Source organism: Sinocyclocheilus grahami, unplaced genomic scaffold, assembly GCF_001515645.1.
Source record: "Sinocyclocheilus grahami isolate Dianchi unplaced genomic scaffold, SAMN03320097.WGS_v1.1 scaffold320.1, whole genome shotgun sequence".
Classification (NCBI taxonomy): Eukaryota; Metazoa; Chordata; class Actinopteri; order Cypriniformes; family Cyprinidae; genus Sinocyclocheilus; species Sinocyclocheilus grahami.
Window position 1 is genome coordinate 210,175 of NW_015505499.1, and position 12,051 is coordinate 222,225.

At 39.0% G+C, this 12,051-nt stretch overlaps 1 protein-coding gene across 1 annotated transcript; it reads left to right on the top strand.

Moving 5' to 3' along the window:
• The first annotated feature begins 7,825 nt into the window (after window positions 1-7,825).
• mstnb (myostatin b) lies at window positions 7,826-11,671 on the top strand. The gene is made up of 3 exons (XM_016294557.1): window positions 7,826-8,442; window positions 9,108-9,478; window positions 10,365-11,671. Exons 1-3 carry the CDS (start codon window positions 7,986-7,988, stop codon window positions 10,743-10,745), a joined length of 1,209 nt encoding a protein of 402 aa, XP_016150043.1. The 5' UTR covers window positions 7,826-7,985; the 3' UTR covers window positions 10,746-11,671.
• The last annotated feature ends 380 nt before the right edge of the window (window positions 11,672-12,051 follow it).

Here is a 12,051-nt window from a genome sequence, read left to right on the forward strand (position 1 = left end):
AAATTGACTGCCAGACTCAATAGCATGGCAGCGACCAGTTAATCTACTTATTAGTGGTGTTTGTTCAAGCATTGCTCATACTAAGGGTTAGGGATTTAAACAAGCAAGTAGTAAAGTCTGGCGCTCGAGTTGTTCCACATTGTGCTACAGTATGGACATGAATGATACCTCAAATTATGACATATTGCGGAGAGGACTGCTAATACTTTTTGAAGCAATCAGCTTCATGATTTTCACTTGGTGGATAATAAAACAACATTAAAGTTCCCACAGACTTGCATTGAAGGAGCTCATTTTAAAGGGTTAGTTCACCCAAAAATGAAAATTAGGCTGTGTTTTACTCACCCCCGAGGCATCCTAGGTGTATATGACTTTCTTCTTTCAGACGAATCCAGTCAGAGTTATATTAAAAATTGTCTTTGATCTTTCAAGCTCTATCATTGCAGTCAGCAGGTGTTGCATTGCTTCAGTCCAAAAGAAGTTAAATAAAAAGCACCCATGAATAAAAAAAAGTGTTTCACACAGCTCCGGGGGGTGAACTAAGGCCTCCGGTAGCGAATCGATGCGTTTTTGTAAGTAAAATATCCATATTCAAAACGTAATAATCACTTTAATCTAGCTTGCGCCAGCAGTTGTACACAGAAGCTGGATGGGCACTATTTATTTAACTTATTTTGGACTGATGCAATGCAACACCCGCAGACTGCAATGATAGAGCTTGAAAGATCAAAGACCATTTTTAATCTAACTCCAACTGGATTCGTCTGAAAGAAGAAAGTCATGTACACCTAGGATGCCTCAGGGGTGAGTAAAACGCAGCCTAATTTAAATTTTTGGGTGAACTAACCCTTTAAGTCTCTGTTTTAGGTGTTGTGATAAATATAAAACAGAAGAAATTAAGGCAACAGTTGAGGTATCGACAAAGGCCATGGTTTATTTATTGGCGTAGCTGTTTTTTCCCTTTTCTTTAGGTTACAGAAATGAGATTGCACAGATTACAGGTAAATCACTTCTGTCTGAAATATACACTGAAATATGAAATACAACAATTTTGATCAGAATCATCAGCACCTCCTCAAACATGTATGAGATGACTGGAGACCCTAGGAGAAATCAGCTTCACAGTACAAGCTGGTACAAATGTGGTCTGACTGCTGTTTATTTATACTGAAGTACTTTTTTTTTTTTTGTAGGTGATTACACACTTTCAAAGAATATAATATATAACAAAATAGAATCGAGTTCTATTTGGTTTAGTATAGGAATGCAAACTAATGAGAGTAATGAACACCAGGGAAGTCTGAGCTGATTGTTCTTTTAGATACTGAGATATTCTGAAGTTCTACTCTGAGCACATACAGTAATGTGCTGAAAGGCCTCATAAAATACAACTTTAAGTCCTTCTTTCATATCTTAAAATTTTGCTCTGCATTTATGACTTTCTACGCAAAAGCATAATGGTCAAAGTGCAGTTCTTGCTTAATTGTCTTTGCAACAGGCCGTAACAGTGACTGCCCACGTCTTCAGTGGCCTTGGTTCCGGAAGTAATTTTCTCATTCGTTTTCTCCATGGGGACTTCAGTAAAGAGTTTAAAGCCATAAACCAAAACAAACAGCTTCATCAACCGTTGATTTGAAGCAAAAACAGTTTTGGCAATCTGAATAACAAGGCGAAGGTACAAAACTTTGAACTGTGAATTATTTTATGACTGACTGTGATAATGAGACAATATAAAACTAATAAAAATGAAATATAACACATTAGTATAAAATAAAACATTAAGTTAATTGCAAAACATTCAGATGTGCACAAACATATAAATTATTTGAGAAATTCTTTTGATTACACAATTCATAATGCACTGTGAGAGAGGGTAATCTCTGAAATTAAACCTGAAACCTTTTTTAATATGTAGGCCTAGTTGAAATCACACTGGCATGTGATAAAGCATATATATCACTTAACCACCTCAGAGCTCATAGTAGGTCTGTCTTAAAGGTTAAAGTACATTATCACTAAAAATCTATTTCTCTATGGAAAAAATGAATGTGATTTTTACTTCCAGAACCCAACTGCTGCGCTCTATTTATCTGAAGATCATTAAAGGGAATATGGCTACCTGACAACATGGCACAAGACCCAGAAGTGCCAATATCACATCAATAAAAAGCATTGGTGAGCCGCTGTTAAAACACTACCAGAAGAGTAATTGTGCTTGTATTAACAATCATTAAGGACATTGGCATGTTTGGTCCCCTGTCTGAATTTTGTCTCCTAGTGAGGGGTTTGGCAGTCTGGTAGCACTAATTTTGTTTTTATAACACCTTGGCCTTTAAGAATTGCATATTTGAGCTGTACAGAAGAAAATCTTCAATAAACAAAATTATTTAATGGCTGAATGCACAAAGTTTGGGAATCCTCTTTTGAATGTATTTTCTCATTGCATCATAAGGATGCAGGATGATTAAGATCTTCTGTAATCTTTAAATTTAAGAATCCATGTATCATGTACAAACAACATATGGCCATAGTGACCACAAGGTTGTCTGTACCAGGAATTCCAGTCGACAGAGCTGTCATGTCAAAAAAAGGTTAGCAATGAAGTAATGTACACTTATTGATCCCTAGAAGCCAACACTAGAGAAACCATGACCCCTGAGTGGACGTTCTCTAAATATGCGGTCACATTTCCCATTATTCAATGAATTTTCACAGGCAAAATCCAATCATTTCGATAGGAATCAATGTGATCAGGAATTTTGCACAAGGGCGAAAGATTTCCCCCACAGATTTTGCCATAGGTTTGAGTTAGTCGCTTGACTTTCTCAAGTGTTCACCAACAAAGATTCTTGGTTTGAAAGTCATTGCTACACTACTGCCAATGGACCTTTTTTGCCAGTGAAATTTCACTAATGTGAACAAGAACGATGGATGGATGGAAAATAGAAATAAGGTACTGTCTGATGTGCTGAGCCACATGAACATGAAAATACTAAAGGCAAAAAGATGGAGTCTATACTAAACATGGATGGGATGATTGTGGCCTTTGGACAATTGCAGACTCTAATTAAACGACTGGACTTCGAGGGTAAACAAGAGACATAAAAAGATGCAGTCTTGTGATTTAACAGCTTCATGGCCCTAAATTAAGACTTTTAATGTGCAAAAACAAAAAAAATGGTTTCATGTGAATCCTTATGGGTATAAAAAGAACAACTTCCTAAAATTACATGATCCTCCACTAGCCTGAATTTGTTCATCTGAAAGCTCTCCTTTACATAAAGGAGAGCCAGACCAATCCAATCTTATTCCATCTGGCTGAAACGTTATGGCACATCACACTCAATGTAGGGGATGTCACTGTACCGACTGTCGACCTCAGCCCATTGTTGTACTGCCCGGGCCACAATTTCCTCTGAGAGTCTCTGGGCATAGTCCAGCAGCACCGGATTGACCCGTCCTGGGTCCTCCACTGAGCCGATCTCTGAGAAAACTAGAACTGCTTTCTCTCCTTGCTTTCCTGGCTTGCCATCCACTTTCTCCGATGAGCTGGAGTTCTGAGTGGGGTCGCGGTGCTTGGATTTCATGCATCCCATGATATAAATAATGTAACATTGGTTTGAAAGCAGTGAGGGGAAGAGATGCAAAGATGGCGTGATACCAAAGTTATATTCCCTTGGTTGGGTTTCGTGATGTACGGATAAGAAGCTAGGACGAGGACGTATTTCTGTGCAAAGTGTAGTTGAGACACTCCAGATGGTCTGCCATGATGTATAGCATTCTCATGGCCACCTCACACTTGCCCTGTGTGAAGAAGAGGAATGGTTATTGTGAGTTATTGCTTGTCTTTGCGTGGCTAAATATATATTTTCATGATGACTATTTTCAGTGTCTTGGCAACCTTGTCCATGACACCATAATGACTACATCTTCACAGGAATGAGGATTTCCTTATGAGGCAGTATGAAGAAAAAATAACTGCACGTGCTTTAATTGGCTGAAGCCAGTAGTAGGCTATAAGTCAACTAGATATGGTATTTATTAGGGATGACAAGAACATGACATGCTCTGATAGTTCCATTTATATGTAGGTAGCCTACATAATGCTGTTCATTGTGGGTTTTCTATTTATATTCGTTTTTATCCCAGTTCAGATTCAGATTATAACATTTTAAAAGCTAAATATAATTTGTATTTACATGAAACAATATTCCAGATCTACTTCCTGAATTTTCTTTATTCTTTACGTGTAAATAAAATACTTTAAAAACCAACTCTTATGTATTTCTGCCCAATTTAAATCTGCTTTTAGCCTCATCAGTGTCATCGGTTCATTTGGTTCTCACAAAAGTATAGCCTACTCTTCTTCCATCAGCTCTGGGCTCACTCCGAATCGGATTCAGTGCGAATCGATGTCCTTTGGACTCGAGAACCGCTCGGACTGATTCAGTTCGATTTTCGAACGCATCGTTCACACTAATCATTCAAATGATCCGATTCAAAAGAACGATTCGGACGTCGCTATCAATATTTGTATCGTGCTGCCTCATGAAAATATATTCTCTTCGCCTGATACGCAAACCCATTGTATAGGTACATCATGCACAGCAGTCAAAGACACCCGACAGTCACTGTCTGGAAATCTGAAGTGATCAACAGTTTAATAACATCATGATAGATTATATCCTGGTTGCAATGCAATGTTATAGTCAGGAAGAACGAGATTAAAATTCCAGGTCTGTCGTTTTTCGAGTAAATTCCATCCTCGTATTTGTATCAAGAAAGCCTCAAGGTCAAGGCAAAATGTTATTCCTGATTGTATCAAATGCACGATGATCTGATTTTATAATGGAATGCTATAAGTGCAGATTCCAGCGATATAATCAGTGTGGGTACATACCTATTCGGACTGCAGACTGTGAGCGTCAATATTATGCATATAAAAATCGAAGGAATCATTTCATCCAAAGCGGAATGCGTTATTTAAATTGAAAACTGATCTAAATCCACAGTATTAACAGGCAGAAGCTTCCTCCTCCACACCAGTCTCGGTTAGGCTACTCCACAGGAGAATGAGAAAGCACGTTGATGAACTTGCTCTTGTAGGGTAAGTCGGGTCAGAATTCAGCATGTGCGTCCGGAGTCCACATATAATGATGATAACGTTTCAGTTTCATTCCAAAGACAGGACAGCGACGCGGCTCAACAGCGCATGCATTCTTGTTGTTTTTGCATTTCTCTCTGTCCATTCAAACATGGCCATCTATATGACTGAATTTGCAGCTTGCAAATTCTTCATGTTTCTATTCACGGGCACACATAGTTCATGCTATCCTTGCCTAAACATGTGTTTGTAAACTGGGTAAAATAGGTTACGGCAACACACGCAGACACAGGTTGCGCCTCAGTGTGTTTTTAAATACAATGTCGCCACCTAGTGGAAGGACTGTTTCCAATAATACTACAAACAAACATTTCTAACAGAGGGGTTCCCAAACTTTTTCATAATTGGACACCCTAGAGAGGTATAATCTATCACCCGCCAGACACATTTTATAGTGAAATATGAAACTACAAACAAACATTTCTAACAGAGGGGTTCCCAAACTTTTTCATAATTGGACACCCTAGACACCATGTGTCTCCCGCCAGACACATTTTATAGTGAAATATGAGGAAATAAACGCATTTGTTTTCTTGTCATACAGTATATGGAGTATTTTGTGTTAAAAAGGGGTCATTGATGCTTTTTTAAAGATCAGTATTTGGTGTAACAGAATATCTTGACATGCTTTAATGTTCAAAAAACACATTATTTTTCAAATACTGTACATTATTGTAGGTCCTCTATGCCCCGCCTCTCTCAAACGCTTCCTTTTCTACAAAGTCCCTCCTTCCGACAAGCGCAGTCTGCTCTGATTGGCCAGCTGACCCAGTGCATTGTGATTGGCCGAACATCGCAAGCACTCGTCGGAAATGTAACGCCCCTTACCATAATCGCGAGCTTCAGCTTTCAAAATAAATGTAAAGACAGAGCCCGAAAGGGGAACAGAGTCGCGTGACAGACACAGTGATGAAGCTGGTATGTTTTTGATGTGACTCTCTCGCTCTCGCTTTGCAACTTCAGGGATCTTATCTATGCACAATCAGCTTGTAACACTCCAAAGAGAAAGGAAAACTTGAAATCGCATCATATGACCCCTTGTTAACAAAAGTGTGATTCAATAGTTAATTTCGTGAAGGTTTTGACAGATTGGTAAATTGAGTTTTGAGTCATTATGCTTACCATAATTTTTTTTCCACAACCCACGGTGAAAACTGCTGTTAAAACAGGATTTACGAAGACTAGGAAATCGCGAAGTCGGGTTCGCTTGCGTAGTAACTATAGCAACAGCTTCCATTCTTAGACAGTCCGCTAGGCTTATTGTCATTAGCCCATTTAAGATTTTATTACAAATTTACATTTTATAAGTATACCACAATCCTATAACCAACGATTTTAGGAAGCGCAACGTTTAACTGTGCTAGGGGTGCCTTTTTAAAAACAAAATAACTGTTCACACTCTACGAGTTACGCTACATTGAAAACTATCAAACAAACACAATCATTTCAGGCTAGATCTTTATATATTGTGTTAGGCATTATCCTAAATCCATTAGAACTTAATCGATAAAGATTTCTGTTCCGCGCAGACATTCCGCTTCGATTCTTCCCTTTTTATCTTCACATTATTAAATTGAACCGAAGATATAAGTCATATTAAGTAAGGGATAATGCTGTCATCAGCTCATTATTGCAAAATGTTCCCATACTCCAAACAGAGTCTTGTGTGGCCATGAAAGTGTTTATTTTGCAGTAACGACCGGATGACTGCACATTATCCTGCTTATACGGCTACTTGCCAAATAAACAAATGGACATGAAATATTGATCTGTTGAAATTATATTATGTAAGAATGAAAATGCAGAGCAGTGCGAGGGAAATCGGTTGCCATCTACAACAGTCAGTTCTACATTTTAGCTATAATCAATTGGCCAATCAGAATTAAGTATTCCTACTAAAGGACCTATTTTCTCTCCATAATTCAACACAATTATAATTTCTAATGTATACTAGAAGTTGCATGTTATTTTGTTTATATTTTTTTTATTATATTTCCGCGTTTACTATCCTTATATCATTTTACTAATAAGTGTGCAAAAGTACAGATATTTGAATAAAAAGAGGTCAGGGATATACCTCACCTGCGTTACACAAGTTGTACCATAAGATGGCGCTACGTATCTTACCCACGGGTCAAAAAACTGAAGAAGCTGAGACTGTTCAACAAATAAGATGAATTGTGCTTATTCAATTTCTTACGTTTAAAACTTTACATACGTTGTGAAATTGAATTCCGTTGCATTGACAAAAGCTACGTGAATATTAGCCTATCCAAACACCTCTTTTTCAAAAACTACCACATACAAATAGGACATAGGGAAAACGAATGCCACAAAAGACAGGGCTTGAAATGACAGTTATTTTAGCAAGTTACTCACGATATAAATTAATAAATGAACCAACATTTCAAAGCTGCTAAAGCACCTTTTTACCTACGACGCTGCTCAAGTTGTGTAGAACATCAAGATGTACTGTTAAGATAAAAACAGAAATTCTGTTGATTATGAATTCATATGCATAAATGTCACATGTAGCCTTACATTATGGGTCAGATGCGTTTGGATAGTGAGTAGCCTAGATGCACGCACTGAAATGTTATAAGAAATATGCGTATTTTTCATATGCTTGTGCATAATTTGTATTCAAATTCGGCTAATTCCTTCACGAGCCCTCTAAGATGTGCCATGCCTCTTTAAGAACTGCGAAAGAAGTCCAGCTCTGTCCATTAGGTTTATTGTTGCCAGCTCAGCCAATCATTGAATCTTACGACACAATAGAGTGGCCAAAGTTGCAGTATAAAAAGCCTTGTCGAATTTAAGCATGACATCTACTTGTCCGGTGCGTGGTGAGGTTCATTTCCATAGCAAATCTGATCAAACATCCTTTAGCACGCTTTGGAACATGCATTTTACACAGGTTTTAATTTCTCTAAGTGTATTAATTGCATGCGGTTCAGTGGGTCATGGAGATATAACGGCGCACCAGCAGCCTTCCACAGCCACGGAGGAAAGCGAGCAGTGTTCCACATGTGAGTTCAGACAACACAGCAAGCTGATGAGACTGCATGCCATCAAGTCCCAAATTCTTAGCAAGCTCCGACTCAAACAGGCTCCAAATATTAGCCGGGACGTGGTCAAGCAGCTGTTACCCAAAGCACCGCCTTTGCAACAACTTCTGGATCAGTACGATGTTCTGGGGGATGACAGTAAGGATGGAGCTATGGAAGAGGACGATGAACATGCCACCACAGAGACCATCATGACCATGGCCGCAGAGCGTAAGGATCGTCTATTTCAAAGATTCGTTCAAGTAGATGTATCCTCTTAACAATGGACAAAAAATAGAGTAGATACTTGGAGAGACCATTTACGCAGTCTTTACGTCCAAGCCGTTTGCACTCATTGTTTGTGCTATTGTGCTAAGGCTATTGTGCATTGAATGCACAGTTAATGCAAAGATAATTCTCGATTTTTAAGGCTTTGCGTTGCTGCTTTATCAGCCTTGTTAACCGATTTTACGCACGCTGAACATGGAAGCGCAGCAAAGCGCTCCAGCGTCGCTCAGAAGAACATGTTTTCACCTTTACCACACGTGACATTTACAAACTGTAGTTGAAACTGGGTCATAAAAATGTGTATTATCTTATAGATATTATGTGTGTAGGCGATCCATTAGTTATTGCATGTATAAATGTTTCCATCCGCAATGCCGTTTGTATATAACATCATATATAGACATAAACAGTCGATCACATTTTTACATACAAATGTCTGCTTTATGTCTGTAATGTATTCTATTTTGTGGGCGTAGTCAACGTTTTTTCTTTAAAACTCCATTTTTTTATTTATATCAGTGCGCCACTTCATGACCTGCTGTAATAACAAAACTGTCACTGAAAACCAGCAGACCCCGTATGATCGCTATTTCTCTTCTTTTTTTCAGCTGACCCCATCGTTCAAGTAGATCGGAAACCGAAGTGTTGTTTTTTCTCCTTCAGTCCGAAGATCCAAGCGAACCGGATCGTAAGAGCGCAGCTCTGGGTTCATCTGAGACCGGCGGAAGAAGCGACCACCGTCTTCTTACAGATATCACGGCTGATGCCTGTTACGGACGGAGGAAGGCACATACGAATACGATCCCTGAAGATCGATGTGAACGCAGGAGTGACGTCTTGGCAGAGTATAGACGTAAAACAGGTGCTCACGGTGTGGTTAAGACAACCGGAGACCAACTGGGGCATGGAGATAAACGCGTATGACGCGAAGGGAAACGACTTGGCCGTCACCTCGGCTGAGCCTGGAGAGGATGGACTGGTGAGTTAACAAAAATGCGTTTTTCGTAAAATATAACCGCTTTTAGACAGAGCTTTGCCAACAGTAATTGTTGTGAATGACACTACTGAGAAATTATGTTGATGGTTTTATTTACAAAATACTTTGTTTTAAATAAATAATGACATCTCAAAAATGAGTGCCAGAAGCGAAAATGTCAAATGCATATTTCGTGCAAGTTAAGTGCATGTGTCTGAGCGCCCAACAACGCTACACATTACAGAATTTCGCTACATCTGTGTTGTCCCAAAAACATTCGTCGCGCGACCAGTATAGTCCGATTCGAGAACAAATGACTCTTTCGAACGGTTCTTTTTAGTGAATTAATCTGACTCATTGAATCTCCAGTTACTTTCGCCATATTTAACAAGAAACGAACTTAAAAGATGTGAACTCTCATGAAACTTAAATGAGATTCGCTTAAATTAGAAGTTGTGGTAGTCAGTGGTATAAAAATGAATTTAAAAAGTTAGTAAGTTTTTCTTCTTTGTTTTAGTATTTTTACTTAATATAAATACCATAAAATGTGTATGAAAAGTTATTAAAAAGGCAAAAATATGACATTTTTGTCTGTATGTTGGTTCTGCTGATATCAGAAATGATCTCATGATTTGCTGGTGCAGTAACTGCAATAAGAATTGAAAAATCGTTAATGGCACCAATAAGCAATGACTCATTATGTGGAATTGGAACCAGAATCATTAAATTTATTCCCTTCCCTAATCATATCTGTATTGGCTAGCTGTAGCATTCATTAATGGTTGGACAGAGCTACTTCACGGTCAGACCAGGAGTTGGCAAGCGTCGTCAGAAAGGAAAGTATCAACAGTAAACTGAAACACTGGCTCTTGGTTTCTTTCACTCCCAGCTCCCCTTCATGGAGGTGAAAATCTCGGAGGGCCCAAAGCGAATCCGGAGGGACTCTGGGCTGGACTGCGACGAGAATTCATCAGAGTCTCGATGCTGCAGGTACCCTCTCACTGTGGACTTCGAGGACTTCGGCTGGGACTGGATTATTGCTCCAAAACGCTATAAGGCGAATTACTGTTCGGGAGAATGCGACTACATGCACCTGCAGAAATATCCCCACACCCATCTGGTGAACAAGGCCAATCCGCGAGGCACCGCCGGGCCCTGCTGCACCCCCACCAAGATGTCTCCCATCAACATGCTTTACTTCAACGGCAAAGAGCAGATCATCTACGGCAAGATCCCCTCAATGGTAGTGGACCGCTGTGGCTGCTCGTGAACCAGTGCCCAGACAGGACTCGATCCGTCTCACAGACCCGGACATCTGATCACACCATCCACCATCCATTATCAGTGCTTTCCGCAAGACACTGTGCAATAGAAGGACGCTCACTCACTCTCTGGGCACCGCTTCATTTGACTATGTTTTTTGTCATTTTCCACTAAATCAGTATCTCTGCAACAGGAGTCCAATGTTACATGGATGTACTAAAGGAATGTCATATACTGGCTGGACTTGGGAATGGACACTTTTGAAATGGACGACATTCTCTGCTTTATTTCATGTTTTCACCTTGTCAAGAATACTCTCATTAGGATATGCAGACAACATTGTATTATGCAACCACTCCAAAATACAATCATTTAGATGTATTTAGCTGTAACAGCTGAGCTTGTTTAAGAAGAGTATCCAAGAGAAACAGAGAGGGACTCTTGAACATTGAACAGAGCTTGAATACAGTTATCCGACGCAAACTTCCACATACACTGCAATAAACACACCAATCGAATTGTTAATCATAGCTTTTGTCCACTACTCATCTGTCAAACAGCCCTACACACTTGAAGTATTATTGGGATCGGCATTAGGGGACAGAAGGACTTGAAGCAAAGGCACTGTGAATGCGGTCTACACATTGAAATGTTTTCGAGACAGAGACGTCGGAACTGTAAGAATGAATGTTAATATCACGCTAACACTCTGTCTTCAAACCACACAGTTTGCACTATGGCAGACCAATAGAAAGAATTGGTTGCTAAAAATGTTGTAAAAACTGATTTTGATATGTTTGCTAATTGTATTGTATACTTGCCATTGTTTCCATTAACAGTTGCCTTTTTTAACCACGGTTAGTACATGTATATGAACACGAAATAGCAAAAAAGTGTACAATATAAATCTATGTATCTGTTCAAACAAATAAAGGTGCTTGCTTTATATGTTCAACTCTGTTATTTCAAATCGCTTAAGAAAAAGGGTTCAAATGGAATATTTGAAACAAATCAAAAAAATCAAATCAAAAAAAGTTTTGAATATTTGGAAACATGCAGTTCTGTACTTCATTCAAGTAATGAAAACCATTTGATAAAATGGATTTAGGGTCAAACTGAGCCATATTGGATGTGGTCCGTGAGTTTAAAAGGGAAGTTGTTCCACGTCATGTCTTTTTCTAAGCAAAGGTGAATGCGGGGTATTGTCCAAACTGTGTTAAGAGGTTCCTTTTGGGTTGAATTTACTATCATTTGACCTTTTCATTTGTTTTTCCCGTAATGGCACCGAGCTGCGGTGTTACATATGCCCAAAT